We start from the raw sequence: 21,600 nt of genomic DNA on the forward strand, positions 1-21,600 counted from the left end.
TCTCCCATCGGGCAGAAGATACAAACATTTGAAAGAAAGTAAGAAAGTACCAACAATTTCTGGTATAGCTTCTTCCCTGCCATTATCAGACTACTGGATTGTCCTCTCTTAAGATGGGGTGTAGTCCTGATCTTCCAACCTACCTCATTGTGGTCCTTCGAATGTTTTTCTTTGCGACTGTTGCGTTATGATGCTGCAACACTACATTATTCACTCTGGTTTTCTCTGCTTGCAATATCTGTTTGACTTGTATATGATTTACTCTAATTGTGCTCATATGAATTTGATTTGGCTGCATAGCATGCAAATAAAGCTTTTCACAATCGTGGTGCACAATCAGTCTGAAGAAGGGTCACGACCTAAAACCATGTATGTTCTCCACGGATGCTGCCTGACCTGCTGAGTTAGTCCAGCACTTTATGTCCTTTTGTGTATTCACCAGCACTTGCAGTTCTTTATTTCTCCCTTCTTACATTAGCTGCTGTTCAAAGATTCTAAACATATTATTAGATAAACTTGCAATCCTTATTGTAAAAAACTAAAACGTATTATTCAGCAAAAATCACTCTAGAATTCTTAATGTAAATGTGTATAATCAAGGCGCACTTACTACTTTACTGTGATTTTCTATTTGATACATTTTAAAAGGTCTATTTTGTTATTAACCCATGTGTTGTTATAGACAATAGACAATAGGTGCAGAAGGAGGCTATTCGGCCCTTCGAGCCAGCACCGCCATTCAATGTGATCATGGCAGATCATTCTCAATCAGTACCCCATTCCTGCCTTCTCCCCATACCCCCTGACTCCACTATCCTTAAGAGCTCTATCTAGCTCTCTCTTCAATGCATTCAGAGAATTGGCCTCCACTGCCTTCTGAGGCAGAGAATTCCACAGATTCACAACTCTGACTGAAAATGTTTTTCCTCATCTCCGTTCTAAATGGCCTACCCCTTATTCTTAAACTGTGGCCCCTTGTTTTGGACTCCCCCAACATTGGGAACATGTTTCCTGCCTCTAATGTGTCCAACCCCTTAATAATCTTATACGTTTCGATAAGATCTCCTCTCATCCTTCTAAATTCCAGTGCATACAAGCCTAGTCGCTCCAGTCTTTCAACATATGATAGTCCCGCCATTCCAGGAACATAACCTAGTTATGTTATGATTTTTATTTAATTGCAAATTTTAACATTGTAATGGTCGCAAAAGGAATATACAACTCTTTTTATTCAACTAAGATACCGTGGGGTTGTGAAGGCGGCTTTGCAAATATACTGCATTCTTCCTTTCTTTAGTAAAACATTCTTACTGCACGGGATGGATGGGTGTGCTGCTTGGGATAAAGTGATGGAACAGAGGAAAAGGAGATTTGAAACGACAATATCTCTGAAGGAAGCAAAAAAGGTAGGAGATTGAGCAGCCATTAAGAAAAACCATCATTACTGAATGATCAATGGCACCTTGACAGTTGCTGGAGCAGAGTGCAGAAGCAAAATAATTCCAGTGGCATCCACAACATGTAGTCCAATAGGGGAACAAGTCAACTGCTTCTATCATTATGAATTTCGCTTGAATTTTTCAGAATTGATGAAAATAACTGAATAATAAAACAACAAAGGACCTAGACTTCAGTCAACCAGCACAAAAACAGGCCCTTAGGCCTACCAAGTTCACATTGACCATCAAGCACCCGTTTACACTGTATCATCCACTAGTCCCAATGTTTTCTCCCCAGATTCCCCGTCAACGCCCCACCACAAAGCTTTATCACTCAACCATACACCACAGGCAATTTATCATGGCCAATTGACCTACAAATCCTCACATCTTTGGAATGAGAAACAAAACCAGAGCATGCGGAAACCCACAAGATCTAAAGAAGAATGTGCAAATTTTACACATAAAGCACTGGAGTTCAGGGTTGAAACCAAGCCACGAGACAGTGAGTCGACTAGCTACACCATTGTGCTTTTTCCATTTATAAAATTCAGCCTTTTCTTCATCTTTCTATAATGTTAACACAGTGTTTTATCAGCCATGCTATGAAATTTGCGAATTATATATTTTTAAATACAAATATTGTGCACTTACTCCTGACCAATCACATTAGGTTGTGGATACAATAGAACAGATGATTCAACAATGCCAAAAGGTGACTTGGAAGTGAAAAAACCCAGATTTATACAAATGTCCCAATATACAATATGTGCTCATTCATCTTTGCCATTACCAATGTCCTTGTAATTTATTGCAGAAGCCAAAAATTGATGCATTTAAGTTTTCTGAAAATATTTAATACCACATCTTGACAAGCAATGATGATAGCTGAACTGAACCCTTAAATCAACAACAGGAAGTTTCAACCCCTAATTGTGTTGACTCATAACACCCATTTTATTAACCGTTATGTCCCTTCTAAACTTATGCAAATGTTCTCATCTTCCTTTTAGCTGACCCAACGATATGAAACAACAAGCACCAATTCAGTTTTTATTGTACTTTTTACTGCCTTTAACTCTCCCCTTTATAACATCAACACCCAGTTTATACTGTCATGCCTGTTCCCACATCCTGTCAAACCAGTCAGCATTACTGCATATTGACAGCTTCCTATCCAATCAATCACAACTGGTCTCTCTGAACTCTACAGTAGTTCATTGGCACATTCTGCCAATGGCACCTCCAGCTAAATCAACAGTGTACTACACAACACCCTTTAAATATTATGCAGTGATTTCAAAATAGCACTGCAGCCCATGATCAGACTTTTAAACCAGTGCTTGAATTAAGCATTTGCCATGCTTGTTTCATTCTTTTTACATTTTGTCACATTTCATTCTTCATTCACTTCAGAAGTTCAATGAGCAAATTTCAGCCCAGTCCGAGTTCACAGGAATGGTGACAGAGGAAATGCTATTTTTAAAATAAGGGAGGCAAAGGAAAAGGAAGGAAGAAATTAAATGTAAACCAAAAAAAAAAATCATCCTGCTTGGGAAACATTGAAAGCTAAATGACTGTCGATGTAGCTGTCGATAAAACTTAGTTGCCAAGGAGGAAACAGAAAACAAAACATTGGCTTTTCTCATTCGTAATTCAGGAGGGGGATAGCCACACGTCTGCTTAAACTATTCTTACCTCTGCTCATGCGTTGCTTCTCCCCAGAGAGGATACCTGGCGTGTCAATGATAGTAATGCTCTGCAGCACTTGATTTGGCATCTGGGCACACATGAATCTGCAAATGGTAAAGAACATTACATCAGACAGATCCCCTGCATGAACCCATAAGAATATTGAACAGGTCCCACTATCCACCAGAAGGTTGGCTTCTTAATACTTTACATAAACATAATTAGAAATTTGATTATGAAGATCCAACTGTCAGAGCACATACCAATACACAATAAGATGCTAACCTCAAAATGTTCTGAGCCCTCATAACTATGTGTGAAGAGAATTCTGTCCACCTTACTATTTAACTTTACTAATGGTATATGCTTACAAAACAAGAAGGGAAAGGACTGGCATTACAAGTGCACATAACTTGTTTGTTTCATAAAAATATCCAAAGCAGAGATACTATTATGTTAACCATGTTATCTTATAGATAACCTACATTGTAAACAATTCAAGGCTTTTGAACAATTCAATGAATGCTTGTATTAAACCATACAAACTGGTTTGTCCTAGGTTCAGACAACAGCCAATAGTCAATCACTAAGGGAGAACCAAAACTCGTCACATCACCATTAGATGTGACCAAATGCTGGCATATTTCTTTTTTCCACAACATCAAACAGAAACATGAATGCATTTAAAATATTAGTTCCAATCACAAATTGCTGCTCAGACTCATCCCTGCAAATGTTCAATGTAAAACCCTATCCAGCGTCTGCATAGAGCCATACTGCACAGAAACAGCCCAACTCGTCCATGCCAACCAAGGTGCCCCATCCTATTTGCTCACATTTGGTTCATATCCCTCTTAAACTTTCCTATCCAAGAACCTGACTGAGCACCTTTTAAATGTTGTTATTGTACCTGCCTCAACTACCTCCTCTGGCAGCTCATTCCATATACCCACCACCCTTTGAATGAAAAGTTGCCCCTCTGGTTCCTATTAAATCTTTCCCCTCTCACTCTAAAATTTATGCCGTCTGGTTCTTGATTCTCTAACCCCAGGTAAAAGACTGCATTCACCATATCAATTCCCCTCATGATTTTGAACACCTCTATATGATCACCCTTTAGCCTCCTGTGCTCCAAGGAATAAAGTCTTAACCTGCCCAACCTCTACCTATAGCTCAGGTCCTTGAGTACTGGCAACATCCTCGTAAATCTTCTCTGCACACAATACTTCAAACATCACCAAAGTCGTGTACAACTGTAACAGATTGAGCCTGCTTCTATACTCAATACCCTGACCGATGAAGGCCAATGTACCAAAAATCTTCTTTACTATACGACACCACTTTCAGAAAACTGTGCAACCATACTCCAATATCCATCTGCTCTACAACACTCCCCAGGGCCCTGCCATTCATGTGAAGGTTTGACCCTGGTTTGCTTTCCCAAAACACCTCACACATCTGCACGGTACTCCATTACCCATTCCGCAACCACTTGCCTAGCTGATCAAGATCCTGCTGTCATTTCTGACAATCCTTTTCACTGTCTATGATACCACATACTTTATCATCTGCAAACTTACTAATCATGAGTTACACACTCTTATCTAACTTGCTAATATAAACTACAAATACTAATAGGCACAGCACCGATCCCCAAGGCACACCTCTAGTCACAGGCCTCCAGTCAAGAAAACAAACTTCCACTACAACCACCTTCTTTCCATGAAGCCAATTTTGTATCCAGGCAGCTAACTCTCCCTGGATGCCAAGCGGTCTAATCTTCCAGAACAGCCTACCATATGTACTTTACCAACCTCATGGACGATTACATGGATAGGAAATACCATGATCAGCCAAAACATTATGACCACTGACAGGTAAAGTGAATAACATTGATTATCTTGTTACAATGGCACCTGTCATGGGGTGGGATATATTAGGCAGCAAGTGAACAGTCAGTTCTTGAAGTTGATGTGTTGGATGCAGGAGAAATGGGCTGGGGTAAAAGACCTGAGCGACTTTGACAAGGACCAAATTGTTACGGCCAGACGACTGGGTCAGAGCATCTCTGAAATGGCAAGTACCTACCGACAGTGGTCCGAGGAGGGACAAACCACAAACTGGCGACAGGGTGTTGGGAGCTCAAGGCTCATCGATGCGCGAGGACAACGAAGGCTATCCTGTCTGGTCCGAACCGACAGAAGGTCTACTGTGGCACAAGTCACAGAAAATCTTAATGATGGTCACAGGAGGAATGTGTTACAATACACAGTGCATCGCACCCTGCTGCGTCCGGGGCTGCACACGGAGGACCAACAGCATATTAGGCAGGTGGTCATAATGTTTTGGGTCATCAGGTCATAATGTTTTGGCTGATCGGTGTAGTTAGAGGGATATGGGCTAAACATGGGCAGGTGGTACCAGTGTGGATGGGGCATCCTGGTTGGCATGGGCAAGTTGGGCCCAAGGGCCTGTTTAGATGCTGTATGACGATGACAACACTCCTTACTGAAGTCCATATGGACAATGTCTATGGCCCTGCCCTTGTTCACCTTCTTGGTTACTTCTTCAAACAACTCAATCAAATTTGTGAGACACAATCACCCACGTACATAACTATGCTGACAATCCCTAATCAGCTTCTGTCTGATGCAAATATATCTTATCCCTCAGAATCCTCTTCAGTAACTTGCATACCACAGATGTTAGGGTCACTGGTCTATAGTTCCCTGGCTTCTCAAATAGAGGCACAACATTAGTTACCATCCAGTCTTCCAGCACCTCAGATAGAAGAAATAGTGGAAGGGAAATTGCAAGGAAAAGATAAGTGGAAACTTGCTTTAGTTTAGGTCATATTGTACAAAAATACAACTTTCCCTGAAGCATTTTGCATCTATTACAAAGGAGAAAAAAAAGTAGTTGCTGCTTTGGAAAACCTGGTCAAAACAAGTTAATTACAAAGGCTGCTTCTTACAATGATTTTACGTGGTTGTTTTGTTGCCTGCTCCATTAATTCCAATCTGTAGTTAAATTCCATATCCTAGCTTTAAGTCAATTAAATTAATGCAATCTCTTTTTGTCTCCAATGCGTTTTATAGATACATTAAAAACAAGAGGGTAACTAAGGAGAGGGTTGAACAATACAACTATAAGACGGAAATTTATGGTTGTCATGAGGATATAGGAAGTCTGAAGCATCTGAAATCATCAAGGAGATGGAAATGGAAGATAGTGAGAAGGGTGTGTTATAATAATATACCAGAACAGTTTGAGATCAAGAAGGAGATAATGCTGGGTCTCTTGAAAAGGATTAAGGTGAATAAATCCCCAGGGCTTGACAGCATCAATCCCAGATTAATGGAAGAGGCAAGAAAGGAGATTGCGGAGGCCTCGACAAAGATCTCTGTCACCTATCCAGCCGCAGACGATATCCCAGAGGACGAGGATAGCCAATGTTGTTTCCTGAGGAAGGAGTGATAATCCGGGAAAATATAGGCTGGTGAGCCTCACATCAATGGTAAGGAAGCTATTTGAGAGACTTCTTCAGAATGGAATTAACTCGCATTTGGAGAATAGGATAATTAGAGACAGTCAGCATGGCTTCATCTGCTGCAGTACATGTTTTTGTACCTTAAATTAATTTTCTGAGGACATGACAAAGGTGATTGATATGGGTAGGATAGTGAATATTGTTCACATGGATTTTAGGCAGGCATTTGATAAAGTTCCTCATGATATGCTGATCCAAAAGATTGCAATGATGATAGTTTGGATTCAGAACTAGTTTACCCATAGAAGATGGTGGGTAATGGTGAAATGGTGTTATTTTAAGGGCGACACAGTGGTGCAGCTCTTAAAGGTGCTGTCTCAGAATTCCAGCGACCCAGGTTTGATCCCGACCTCAGGTGCTGTCTATGTGGAGTTTGCACATTTTCCCTGAGACCGCGTGGGTTTCCTCCCTGTGCTCCGATTTCCTCTCACATTCCAAAGGCGTACGGTTTGTAGGTTAATTGGCTTCTGTAAAAACAAAATGCCCCTAGTGTGTAGGGAGTGGATGAGAAAATGGGAAGACGTAGAACTAGTGTGAATGGGAGGTGTGGTCTCAGTAGATTGTGTTGTGATCTCTGGCCAAGTCATTTTACATATATAACGAAAAACAAAGGTCCTAGCACAGATGCCTGCGGAGCAATTTATAGCCATTTTTCTGATATCTTATCAATTGAACAGGATTACACGTTTATGGGTATTATTATATACCTGTTTAGGAAAGCATTTCCAAAAGAATTCAGTTTTCGGAAGGGTTTTTGGGGATCTACAACAAGTGCATTGCCAGGAATGATGCCTTCTTCTTTCCCGTGCATCACAGCAATGAAGGAATCTGTTGTTGGTTCAGGTCCAATTCTCATCCCTGGAAAATCCTGCTCCAGGAGGTATCTGTGGAGTAACAACATGTTATTGGGAGTTGCTACATTCTATAGCACATAACAAGAATTGCCCCATCTGCTGTAACTTTAGAATAGAAACCGAAAGCTATTCTTTAACCTCAATTATCCAGCACAATTCTTTATTGAAAACAGAGGCATAGCTGGCAGAGTTGCAGTCTCACAGCACCAGAGACCCGGGTTCGATCCTGAACACAGGTGCTATCTGTATGGAGTTTGCACATTCTCCCTCTGACTGCTTGGGTTTCATCCAGGTGCTCTGGTTTCCTCTCACATCCAAAAGGTGTGGGTTTGTAGGTTAATTACCCCTAATGTGGAATCAAGGGATTATGGGGTGAAGGCAGGCACAGGTTACTGATTGTAGATGATCAGCCATGATCACAATGAATGGCGGTGCTGGCTCGAAGGGCCAAATGGCCTCCTCCTGCACCTATTTTCTATGTTTCTAATGTGTAGGGGGTGGATGCAAGTGTATAACATAATACTACTGTGAATGGGTGATCGATGGTCAGCTTTATCCCATGCTGTAAAATTCAATCAAAACTGTCATTCTGGTGTAGATACAGATCAGTCAGTTGACACTTCAGATTATATTAATGCATGAGGTATGAATAAATATTTTAGAGATAAAATTAACTGCAAAGAATTAGGGACATTATCCCTAGGGATATTACAGAATTGAGAACAAGAGTCCTTCAAACCTGCTGTCCCTTAATTGGATCATGACTTATTTAATTTGTCTCATATTCCCATCTACCAACAATAACCATTTACTCCTTGCTTATCTACCATGCTTCAAAAATATTCTTTTTGAATCATGTTTTGTGGTAGATAATCTTATAGTCTTGTGGCTTTCTGAGAGAAAATATTTTGCTTCGTCTGTTTCAAATAGGGAACTGGAGGCAGACACAAAATGCTGGAATAATTCAGCGGGACAGGCAGCATCTCTGGAGAGAAGGAATGGGTGACGTTTCAGGTCAAGACCCTTCTTCAGACCTATTCTTCAAATAGGGAACTGTTTATTTGGCCATTAGTTCTAGATTCTCCCACAAGATGAAACACCCTCTCCATTTATCTCCTATAATGACCCCTCAGCATTTTATATATTTTCAATCAAATCTTACCTAAACTCCAGCAGATACAGGCCTATCCAACCTTCCCTAGGTAACCCACGTATTCCAGATATTAGTCTATCAAATCTTTTGTTTCTAACATTAATATTCTTCTTTAAATAGAGAATTCAATATTGTACACTGGACACCTGATGTAGTCTCATCAAAGCCCTTTATAAATGAGGCATAACCCCACCCCCCCAAATTCTGCATTCAATTCCGACACAATGAAATAATTATTTGTTATCATTGCATTCTATTTTGCTAATCATGCACAAGCTCCACCCAAGACTGCAAGAAAATGCAGAGTTGTGGACGTAGCCCAGACCATCACGCAAAACAACCTCCTTTCCATTGATAAGACACAATTCCCTTATCGTGTATCTATATACTGTAATGGGTTGATTGTAATCATGTATTGTCTTTCTGCTGACTGGCTGGCACGCAACAAAAAGCTTTTCACTGTATCTCAGTACACGTGATAATAAACTAAACTGAACTGAAAATAGACAATAGGTGCAGAAGTAGGCCATTCGGCCATTTGAGCCAGCAACGCCATTCAATGTGATCATGGCTGATCATTCACAATCCGTACCCCATTCCTGCCTTCTCCCCATACTCCCTAACTCCGCTATCATTGTTGCTCCGCTATCATTAAGAGCTCTATCTAGCTCTCTCTTGAAAGCATCCAGAGAATTGCCCTCCACTGCCTTCTGAGGCAGAGAATTCCACAGATTTACAACTCTCTGACTGAAAAAGTTTTTCCTCATCTCCGTTCTAAATGGACCACCCCTTATTCTTAAACTGTGGCCCCTGGTTCTGGACTCCCCCAACATTGGGAACATGTTTCCTGCCTCTAACGTGTCCAATCCCTTAATAATCTTATATGTTTCAATAAGATCCCCTCTCATCCTTCTAAATTCCAATGTATACAAGCCTAGTCGCTCCAGTCTTTCAACATACGACATTCTCGCCATTCCTGGAATGAACCTAGTGAACCTACGCTGTACTCCCTCAATAGCAAGAATGTCCTTCCTCAAATTTGGAGACCAAAACTGCACGCAGTACTCTAGGTGCGGTCTCACTAGGGCCCTGTACAACTGCAAAAGGACCTCTTTGCTCCTATACTCAACTCCTCTTGTCATAAAGGCCAACATGCCATTAGCTTTCTTCACTTCCTGCTGTACCTGCATGCTAACTTTAGGAAGGGTCTCGACCCGAAACATTACCCATTCCCTCTCTCTCGAGAGATGCTGCCTGTCCCGCTGAGTTACTCGAGCATTTTGTGTCTATCTTCGGTTTAAACCAGCATCTGCAGTTCCTTCCTACTCCTTTCCATTGACTCCATCTACATTTCATGCTGCCTCGGCACGACCACCAGCATAATCATCCATGTTCTCCAGAGATGCTGCCTGACCTGCTGAGTTACTCCAGCACCTTGTACCCTTTTCTGTATTACCCATTATCTGCAGTTCTTTGTTTCCATTACATACAATGATAATACCTCACTTGGTTGTAGCGAATAATCGGCAATAATGAACACCATCATCCACCCCCTCCCCATGCTCCTTATAATAAGGGTTTACTGTACTTACACTTGTTTCCTACAAGATATGTACTATCAAGCCTGCAGTATTTTGCTTTTCTGATATGTCTATTATTTTCCTGACAACTCAAGGTGTAATATTTTAATGCTGAAACAGATGTTATTTTGTACAACTTTAAAAAATCATACTAAATTGTACGTGCATACACACCTCAATGACAAGAAAAAAGTAGGAATATTTTCCCAGATTGAACTGACAGATCATTTAAAAAGGATTCAAAGCTAAATTGGAACAGCAAAAGACATTTGTTGCAATATAGCCAAAAGAGCCCTTTCCTTGGCTCTTCAGTAAATAGATAAAAGTTCATATTTATTTATTTAAAATTTAATTTTTAAGTTTATCTTAAAGGAATATATTTATTAAGGTGTCTCATTTACTCAGGCTTTTTTTTATTTGATTTTTTAAATTTTTTTTTACAAATATCCCAGGAAACTGAGCTGCTATTTTTCATTTTAATGTCAGATTTCTAGTATTTTACCTTTGTGTTAACATTTAGTTTACTTTTCTTTAAGGAATTTTTCCTTCAAGTAGCTTTGTACTTCACACAAGCAATCTTGTTTCCTGGTTAACCTGGTTAATGCAATGTTTTGGATTTTCAATGAAAATTGAATGTTTTCCAATGAAAGATTATCAACAAGCTGAATTCTCCCCTTATACACACTCTGCTAACTAAGATCTTTACAACATTTTCCGTGTCAGTTTTCTGTACCAACGACATTTCACTCTTTGCAAAATAAGCTGATAATAATTATGAATTGGAGTTTAAAATACCAGCTTTCTTAACTGCTGACACTCCGAATTGGATTGCATCCTGGATCCAAATTATAGACAGTCTTTTCTGCAAAACCTACATTAATCCTCTATGCAGCCCTAAAAAAGTTAAACTACAACATCTCTTTCCCATTCTGTTCCCTGGGAAATTGAAATGGACTCTATTTCATTCTCTGTTTGTCTTTCCTCTGACAGTCAAAAGCTTTACACGTGACAATAAACTAAACTAAACAGTTTCTAAGGTTCTGATGAAATCACCTTCCATGCTTATGATTGTTTTGCAGAACATCATTGTTCAATTTAAGGGCTTCCAGTTGCCTATCACTTGAATTTATTCTGTCTGTTTTTCACATATTATGCTGTTCCAATATCGTCTAACCTAACTTGAAGGATGGCATCGCATTTTACACCAAGAAACATTATAACTTTCAGGAATCAAAATTTAATTCAGCAATTTCTGATTATCAGGTTCTCCATTGCACCTGAGCTGGTTAATTCTGAAGAAAGGCCATTACCCTGTAATGTAAACTACATTTACTTCTCAGCTGCTGCCTGACCTGCTGAGTAATGCTACAATTTTCTTTTATTCTGTTCTCTCAGCCAACAGAATCACCTTTGTCATTCTGTCTCTCTTGCATCCACCCCTTCGTATTAATTCATTTGTTTTCCGCACATCTCCACCTTCTCTGCAATTAAAGCATGTTTGATTTCTTAATTTTCCCAAGTTATTGAAGGAAGTCGTCGATCCAAAATGTTCTAACTATAATGGTGAGATAATAGTCTGAAAATGGAATCCAACCCAAAACGTTGATGGCTCTAAGATTCAATAAAATGTTGAAATTATCACTGGCCAAGAAACTGAAAATGTTTAAATAACTGCAGATGCTAACAAGCATATATAAAAATAGAAAACGTTGGTAACAAGCAGCAGCTCTAGCAGCAGGAGTGAAAAGAGCCAATTGATGTTTCAAGTCAAATAAACACCCTTCATAAACCTTTAAAGGCTGTTCATGCAAATAAATTCTGAAACTTAACCTGAAGCTCACTAGCTATAACTTTAAATTACAAAGCAATATCATTTTCTGCAAATGAAACAAATCAAAATTGTATTCAGTTTCTTGCTAAATGCTCCTATTGTTCACTAGCAGTATCCTAATATTCTCCAGTTAAAGATATACAATGATGCCAAACCAAATACGGAGGATTCGAGGATTCGTACAATTCGTTGCAGTGTTCTCCAAAATATGGCAAGATAATTTGATACTTCTCCTTCCATCCCACAAATCAAATGTATACCAAGTGCCATTTTTCTTCATCTCTTCTTTTACTTTGACTGCTCCATGGGATCAAGGATGGATGTTTCTACTCCAGTTATGTGGGTTCAAAGGCAACTGAAAAAGCCAATGTACGATCCTCAAATTCTGCAGCCTGTAGGTCAGGAACTACATGCCAGAACAAGCAGGAGTTTAGAAGGAATTGCACTCCTTCCGCCCATTAACAATATGCACTCACTTTCTCCCACAGATAGATGCTCATTTTTCAGTAGCATCCCAAATGTTCCTTTGCCATTTTGAGCCACAGAGAAAGCTGATGCAGATCAACAAGGGTAAATGGAGAATGGGGCTCAGTGCGAGTTGCATGACGTTGTAGTCATACAGATACATACAGTATGGAAGCAACCCATTCGGCCCACTGCTTCCAGTGATTAATGGAGACCACACTAATCCTGCCTCCCAGCACTTGGCCATACTCTTCTATGCCTAAGCAATTCAAATGCTCATCTAGAGACATTAAATTCGGACAGCGACCCCACTTCAACCACTTTATTGAAGAGTTCATTCTAGGTACATGTTCTCCTCTGGGTGAAGAAGGACCGCTTTATATTCCCTCTGAATCTCTTCCCCCTTATCCTAAATCAATGTCCATATTTGTCTACCTCTGATGTGGGGGAACATTTCCTGCAGTCTAACCTATCTACTACCTATCTATCATGATTTTATATACCTCAAATCATATCCCCCCTCCATCCCAGGGAGAACAGATCTATCGTCTCCGGTCTCTTCCCATAACTAAAACTCTCCATCCCAGACATTATTTTGGTGAATCTCCTCTGCACCTTCTCTAGTGGTATCACACCCTTCCTATAGATTGGTGTCCAGAACTGTATGCAAATTTTCACTTGAGACCTAACTAAAATCTTATAAAATTGAAGCTTTATATTGTTTTTGTATTCAATGACTGACTAATGAAGGTCAACATTGCAGACTACTTGAACCAGCTTCATTCTCCAGGTTAAGGACATGCTCTCTCCTTCATTGCTCTGCCTACATATTGTGTCAAAAGTTATTTTGAACACATCTCAAAATTCCAATTCTCGGAGCCTTTATGACTAATGTAATATTATATTCACTAGCATTTAGAAGGATGAGAGGGGATCTTATAGAAACATATACAATTCTTAAGGGATTGGACAGGCTAGATGCAGGAAAAATGTTCCCGATGTTGGGGGAGTTAGTTTTTTAGTTATGAGGTAGCTGATGACAATAATGTGGCAGCCACACACACTCGTGAAAGAGACTCAGATGATGCCTGGTGGGGTAGTTTGTGATGTGGTCTGCTGCTTCCATAACTCACTCAGGAACACTTACTGCTCCTGATGAGTGGCATTGAGATTTTCAGTGCTATTCCAAATGCTTCTTCTCCACTTCGAGATCCGCAGGAGTTAATAGGGATATTGCATTTCTGCAAATAAGGCATATACAAATTCTTGATACTTATCCTGCACCCACTTGCAAAATTTCTTCCCAGAACAGAGTTTGCAACAAAAATGACTGCTTTAGATTGCCAGTACATCAACACTGAAGGCACAAACGCTGACGGTGTGACATGGCTCTTTCCTGATGGGGAATGTCACAGTTGGATGTTTAACAATAATCCAGAGCCTTTAGTGGAGTATTTGCTGACCACGGGGCAAATACTGTACCGCTATGAGGATCGTTATTGGATTAAAGCTAAAACCCCAGTAGTGTCATTGTTTTTTTAAGCATTACCAGACTACACTGTTTATGCAAAGAAAACATCCCTCCCAATGAGGAACAGGGTACACCCAACATTTCCAATTGCTTTGCTGGTTCCCAAGTACCTGGGGCCGAGATAGTGACCGGCCTGAGACTCTGGTGATTACCTGATGAAGGTGGTCTTGCCAGTCGAGTACTGCCCAATGAGCAGCACCATGGGTTTGTTCTCGAAGTCAGCCTGCTCCAGAGCGGGCGAGTGGAAGTGATGGAAGAGGTAGTAATCCTCCAGGGGCTGCAGCCGCTTGAGGTACAGGGAGCGCAGCCCGTCCGCCACCGTGTCAAACACCATCGAGTCCTTGTGAGAGGCCTCGGGCCCGGACAGCCAGCTGAACATGGTGGTGTCTGTCCCACCCCACCCCACCCGACCCCCGGCTTAAATCACAGCAGCGCCTCTACTCTGGCACTCCGGGTCCCGGTCTCTCACTCTCTGACTCCGTCACTCCGGGTCAATGGCTGCTTGTGCCGGTCTCCCCCTCCCTGACCAACTCCGGGTCCCGGTCTCCCTCACTAACTCCGGGTCCACTTTCTCCCTTTGTGACTCCAGACCAATGGCTGCTTGTCCCGGCCTCTCCCTCCTCACTAACTCCGGGTCCCGGCCTCTCCCTCCTCACTAACTCCGGGTCCCGGCCTCTCCCTCCTCACTAACTCCGGGTCCCGGCCTCTCCCTCCTCACTAACTCCGGGTCCCGGCCTCTCCCTCCTCACTAACTCCGGGTCCCGGCCTCTCCCTCCTCACTAACTCCGGGTCCCGGCCTCTCCCTCCTCACTAACTCCGGGTCCCGGCCTCTCCCTCCTCACTAACTCCGGGTCCCGGCCTCTCCCTCCTCACTAACTCCGTGTCCCGGCCTCTCCCTCTCCCTCTCCCTCTGTGACTGCGAATCAATGACTGCTTGTCCCGGTCTGTTCCTCTCTGACTCCGTATCTTCTGTGTCTGTCTCTGTCTCTCTAACTCCGGGTCTTTCTATCTCTATTTCTCTATCTCTATTTCTATTTCTCTTTCTTTCTCTTTCTCTTTCTCTCTCTCTCTAACTCTGGGTCCCGGTCTGGATGCTCGCGATCTGAGACGAAAGCACAGCCGCCGCCTTCCCGCGCACCGGAAGGCACCGAATGGCCTGCTGGGAGTTGTAGTTCATAAGTGTACGTGTACCGAATGGCCTGCTGGGAGTTGTAGTTCATAAGTGTACGTGTACCGAATGGCCTGCTGGGAGTTGTAGTTCAATTTGGCGCATGCCCCGGATGACGCGCTGGGATTTGTAGTTCAATGAGGTACCCGCAACGAAAGGCCTGCTGGGAGTTGTAGTACGAAGGTATTTATTCACAAAATGCTGGAGTAACTCAGCAGGTCAGGCAGCATCTCGGGAGAGAAGGAATGGGTGACGTTTCGGGTCGAGACCCTTCTTCAGACTGGGAGTTGTAGTACTCCTGGGTAACTGTCAGATTAGGAAAAGGGGAAGTGCAACGAGACCTGGGTGTTCTTGTACATCAGTCACAGCAGGCAGTGAAGAAAGCTAATGGCATGTTGGTCCTTCTGCAGTTGTACAGGGTCCTGGTGAGTCCACACCTGGAGAATTGTCTGCAGTTTTGGTCTCCCTATTTGAGGAAGGACATTCTTGCTATTGAGGGAGTGCAGCGTAGGTTCACGAGGTTAATTCCGGGATGGTTGGAATGTCATATGATGAAAGAATGGAACGACTGGGCTTGTATGCACTGGAATTTAGAAGGATGAGGGGGGATCTTATAGAAACTTATAAAATTATTAAGGGATTGGACACACTTGATGCAGGAACATGTTCCCAATGTTGGAGGAGTCCAGAACCAGGGGCCACAGTTTACGAATAAGGGGTGGGCCATTTAGAACTGAGATGAGGAAAAATGTTTTCACCCAGAGAGTTGTGAATTTGTGGAATTCTCTGCCTCAGAAGGCAATGGAGGCCGACTCACTGGATGCATTCAAAAGAGAGTTAGATGGAGCTCTTAGGGCTAGCGGAATCAAGAGATATGGGAAGAAGGCAGGAACGGGGTACTGATTATGGATGATCAGCCATGATCACATTGAATTGCGGTGCTGGCTCGAAGGGCCGAATGGCCTATTCCTGCACCTATTTTCTATGTATCTATGGGTGCAGCTACTTCACACAGTGAGTGTAGGAGGGAACTGTAGACCAGGCGACCACTCTCAGATACCTCCTCCTACTTATTTTTGGATCATGACCCCTGCACCAGACATTAATATCACACACCATTTCTGATTTTATTACTTCCGGCTCTCTGCTCTCTAAAGCCTCCAACCTTATCCTTCCCCAGCCCCGCAAAGCCCGATTTTATCTTCCCAAAATCTACAAACAGAACTGTCCTGGCAGACCCATTGTTTCTGCTTGTTCATGTCCCACCAAATTAATTTCCACCTACCTCGACCTATCCCCCCCCTGGTCCAACCCCTCTCCACCTATGTCCAAGACACCTCACACACTCTTCGGCTCCTCGATGACATGCGTTTTCCAGGCTCCCACTCCCTCATCTTTACCATGGATGTCCAGTCACTCTACACCCCATCCCCCACAAGGAAGGTCTTAAAGCCCTCTGTTTCTTCCTCGACCGCAGAACCAGCCAATTTCCGTCTACCAATATTCTCCTCCGCCTAGCGGAGCTGGTCCTTACCGTCAACAACTTCTCCTTGGATTCCTCCCACTTCCTCCAAACCCGAGGCGTAGCTATGGGCACTCGCATGGGCCCCAGCTATGCCTGCCTCTTTGCAGGGTACGTCGAACAATTATCCTGCACTCAAATTCACTGATATGAGCTCGCATCGATAGGCCCACTTAAGGTCACGATGTTTAAAAAAAATTCAAAAATTTAACACACATATCAGAATCAGATTTTATTGCCAAAAAGCATTTGAAAGAATGATTCAAACTCTAATATTAAGAAAATCATCCAAATATTTCACAACCAGGTGTTTTTACGGAGCCTCAGCAAACTAAGTTGGAAGTATGTGCCTATTCTATGTTTATAGTCAGTCGTGCCATGATTTCTGCAAACGAGCATCTATGTTCAGCCTCCCTCGTGCAACATGCTGTTCCATCTAGTTATCTCCCTGCAGAAGAGAACATCATAGCCCTCTGGCTAAATATCCTCAGACACTGATGGCTCTGTGATGACTAGTCAACAACATTTTACCTATAATGTCTAATGTGACCTAGAAATCAAAGCTTAAAACTCATTCAGTAAATAAGAAATGGTTTCATGTTATAAGATACAAAGGAAATTAACTGATAATGAACCTCAAAGGGTGTAATAAAATAACAACGGGACCCCACCACTAGCCACATCTTCCCATCCACCTCCCCTTTCTGCGTTCCGCAGAGACCGTTCCTTCCGTAACTCCCTGGTCCACTTGTCCCTTCCTACCCAAACCACCCCATCCCCGGGCACTTTCCCCTGCAACCGCACGAGATGCAACACCTGTCCCTCTACCTCCCCCCTCAACTCCATCCAAGGACCCAAACAGTCTTTCCAGGTGAGAGAGCTTCACCTGCACCTCCTCCAACCTCATCTATTGCATCCGCTGCTCCAGATGTCAACTTATTTACATCGGCGAAACCAAACGCAGGCTCGGCTCAACACCTGCGCTCGGTCCGCGTTAACCAATCTGATCTCCCAGTGGCTGAGCACTTCAACTCCCCCTCCCATTCCCAGTCTGACCTTTCTGTCATGGGCCTCCTCCAGTGCCATAGTGAGGCCCACCGGAAATTGGAGGAACAGCACCTCATATTTCGCCTGGGCAGCTTGCAGCCCAGTGTATGAACAATGGGCCGAAGGGCCTGTTTCTGCACTGAATGAGGTTATTGACTAAATGGACAAGATCATACGAAATATATGGAAAAAGGAACGTTAAGAAATTGACAGAACAAGGTTGCATTTTTCCAAAGCCAGTCTGAGCTGTACCAATCTCTACCTGAATATATGTATCTTAAAAAAAAGTGTGAGTATATCACCTCCTGTAAACTACCATACAAGATAAATTAACACTTTACTCTAGCAAAACACACTAAACACAGCTGGTCAGCTGGTCTCTCAGCTAGTCAATCAAGTGCTACCACTTCACACGAGGACCATATATGACCATATATCACTGGTAGTTCAATATTACATTTTTACAACGTGGTATTATCTTTCCGGTCATTCTTGGGCTGTTGAGTCACCTCAGAAACTGTGTCCTCTGTCGTCATATCAGTCAATGTTGGTGATGATTCACATGGCTTTGTTTCTGCCAGATCTTTCCCTTCATACACCAACCTCTCCGGTTCATGGATGAACTTAGTGTTTAAGATCGACTTGATCAACTCCAATGTCTCGTGAGGCAAGGCCTTCATTTTTGCCTCGTACTCATTCTGGGCCTCTAGCTGGTACTAAGTGTCATGGAGAACAACGAGAGAAACAGGTAATTAGAAACTGGAAAGGACATTCCGTATATTGGCTCATGTTGATTAAACAGAGTGAATCATTAATAATGCGTCAGCTCCTCTTGCATGACAAATGTGATTGCACAACACCAGTTTACACAGTGACTCAAAATGTTCCACATTCTGTGACTTTAAAATAAACTACACAGTTCAGTCATAGTGGTTAAATGAATGATCAAAGCAACATAGAAAACAGGATAATCCATCCATTAAGCTTGGTTGACAATTCAGTTCGACCTGACATTAATAACTTGAGCAACCAAACGCAGTGCTGGAGGAACTCAGCAGGCAGGGAACGTCTGTGGAGGAAACGGACAGGCAACGTTTCAGGTCAGAACCATTCTTCAGTCTGAAGAGGAGCCTCGACCCAAAATGTTGCATTGTCCATTCCCTCAACAGATGCTGTCTGGCCCACCGAGTCCCTCCGGCACTTTGTGTTTTGCACAAGATTCCAACAATAGTTTAGTTTAGCTTATTCATGTCACGTGTACCGAGGTGCAGTGAAAGGTTTTTGTTTATAGAGTCGAAGAGCCAAACAGCATGGAAACAGGCCCTTTGGCCCAGCTTGCCCAAGCCGACCAAGGTGCCCCCATCTACACAAATCTCACCTCCCCGCGTTTGGCCCATATCCCACTAAACCTTTCCTATCCTACTTGTCCAAATGTTTAAGGTTACTAGACCAAGTGGACCCGTTGGGCCCAAACCTCTCCTGCATTGCTGCAGCACCCTGTCCTCCCCCCTCCCCTCTCTCCTCAACCTCCCCTCTCCCCCCTCCCCCCCACTCCCCCCTCATTCCCTCCTCCCCTCCCCTCCTTTTAAACTTTAAAATGTGAATAACTTTAAAAATATAACACCGATTTCAATAAAACTACTTGCATTATCACTAAAGTGACAATGGTGAGCAAGGTGGGCCTAAAATTGTCGCGCTATCGTGTACCGTTTTGGCTGAAGTTCAGTCACAAACAAGATAACAAACGAGAGTTTTAGTGTATAGATTATAGTTTCTGCCCAAACTACCGCCTCTAGCAGCTCATTCCGTATACCCACCACCCTCTGTGTGAAACGTTGTCCCTCAGATTCTTATTAAATGTTTCCCCTCTCACCTTAAACATATATTCTCTGGTTCTTGATTCCCCTACTCTGGGTAAAAGACTGCGCACCTACCCTATCTATTCCCCTCGTGATCATATCAGATCACCTCTCACCCTCCTGTGCTCCAAGGAATACAGTCCTAGCCTGCCCAATCTCTCCCTATAGCTGAGGCCCTCAAGTGCTGGCAAAGTCAATGTTTGTGTTCTATCGAGTCAAAGAAAAGACTATACATGAATACAATCAAGCCGTCCGCAGTCCACAGTTAAAGGGTACATTTATCGCAAGATATAGCATTGAAGTCTGATATAGTCCGATTAAATATAGTTCAAAGGTCTTGAATGAGGTAAATGGGAGACCAGAACCGCACTCGTTCTGATAAGAGGATCGTTCATTTGCCTGAAAACCGCTAGGAAGAAACTGTCCCAGAACTGAGGTATGCATTTTCAAACTTCTGTGCCTATTGTCCCATGGGAGAGGGGAGAAGTCAAGTCAAGTCAAGTCAATTTTATTTGTATAGCACATTTAAAAACAACCCATGTTGACCAAAGTGCTGTACATCAGTTCAGGTACTAAGAAATGAACATACAATGACACACAAACATAACAGCACATACATAAACACCCCCCCTCAGCGCCCCCTCAGAGGGCCTCAAACGCTAGGGAGTAGAAATAGGTTTTGAGCCTGGACTTAAAGGAGTCGATGGAGGGGGCAGTTCTGATGGAGAGAGGGATGCTGTTCCACAGTCTAGGAGCTGCAACCGCAAGAGGGAGTGACCATGGTGAGACCGGTTCTTGATTATGCTTGCTGAGGGCGGGCATCTTGTCTCACATTGAGCAATGTTGCCCTGGACAACAGGCCCTGTCCCCTTGCAAGGGGAATGCCCGCTAGTTAGAGATACTATCTTTCAGATGAATCTCAGTAAAGTAAGTCCTTGCCTGCCCCCTCATGGATGCAGTTGAGATACAGCGCGGAAACTGGCCCATCGGCCGGCCGAGTCCACGCCGACCAGCAATCCCCGCATATTAACACTTCCCTACACACACTTGGGACAATTTTATATTTATACCAAACCAATCCGAAGATCTCGGAGAAAACCCACGCAGGTCACGGGGAGAACGTGCAAGCTCCGTACAGGTAAGCACCCGCAGTCAGCATCGAACCCGGATCTCTGGTGCTGTAAGGCAGTAGCTCTATCGTTGCACCCAGTTCATCCCAGTGACCTATTCCATGGAACAGAAGACATTTCATTGCCAGCATGGTCCACATTATCCTTCAACCAAAATGGATTCCAGAAACTTGAAAAGTCACCTTTCTTAAGCACTAACTCGGTTTCTGTCAGATTTTTTCATTTTTACTTCCTTAAACAGATTGTCTGGTCTCACCTGTTCAGTACTGCCTTCAACCACTGAAGGTCACCTCACCTACTGTCTCCTTTCTCTGTTCATTTATTTATTTACTTATTTATCTATTTATTAATTTCCCTATGTTCTCAAAATCTCTGTAAAGCGTCTTTGAGTATATGAAAAGCGCTATATAAATAAAATGTATTATTATTATTATTATTATTATTATTATCCCACTGGGTCTGTGTGGAACCTTGCAGTGAACAATTGACCATATCTCCTGCATTATAGCAGTGGATACAAAAGTATTGAGTAGGAGAGCATGGTAACAGTTTATCCCAACCAAGTTGCCTAACTGTTAGTCTCACTTGCCAGTGCTTGGCCTAAATCCCGCCAAATCTTTCCTATTCATGTACCTGATCAAGAGTCTTTTAAAAGTCATAATTTATACCTGCCTCTCCCACTTCCTCTGGCAACTTGTTCCATATACACGCAACTGTGTGTGAAAAAGTACCCCTCAGGCGCCTTTTAAATCTTTCATCTCTTTACCTGAAATAATTCC

At 42.7% G+C, this 21,600-nt stretch overlaps 2 protein-coding genes across 2 annotated transcripts in view; both read right to left on the reverse strand.

Annotated features, from left to right (window-relative positions):
* Nucleotides 1-15,222, reverse strand: part of LOC144597158 (EH domain-containing protein 4-like) — a 54,702-nt gene extending 39,480 nt beyond the window's left edge. Inside the window, exons 1-3 of the mRNA XM_078406115.1 lie at nt 14,248-15,222; nt 7,389-7,565; nt 3,138-3,235 (exon numbers count right to left, since the gene is read on the reverse strand). Of these exons, the coding sequence (XP_078262241.1) occupies nt 3,138-3,235; nt 7,389-7,565; nt 14,248-14,474 (502 nt within the window). The 5' untranslated portion in view covers nt 14,475-15,222. The remainder of the gene's footprint in view (nt 1-3,137; nt 3,236-7,388; nt 7,566-14,247) is intronic.
* A 3,071-nt stretch (nt 15,223-18,293) lies between these two features.
* The window catches only part of LOC144597568 (1-phosphatidylinositol 4,5-bisphosphate phosphodiesterase beta-2-like), a 134,507-nt gene continuing 131,200 nt past the window's right edge, over nt 18,294-21,600 (reverse strand). The window contains exon 32 of the mRNA XM_078407054.1: nt 18,294-18,548. Within this exon, the coding sequence (XP_078263180.1) occupies nt 18,294-18,548 (255 nt within the window). The remainder of the gene's footprint in view (nt 18,549-21,600) is intronic.

The sequence above is a fragment of the Rhinoraja longicauda genome, chromosome 10, assembly GCF_053455715.1.
Source record: "Rhinoraja longicauda isolate Sanriku21f chromosome 10, sRhiLon1.1, whole genome shotgun sequence".
Taxonomy (NCBI): domain Eukaryota; kingdom Metazoa; phylum Chordata; class Chondrichthyes; order Rajiformes; family Arhynchobatidae; genus Rhinoraja; species Rhinoraja longicauda.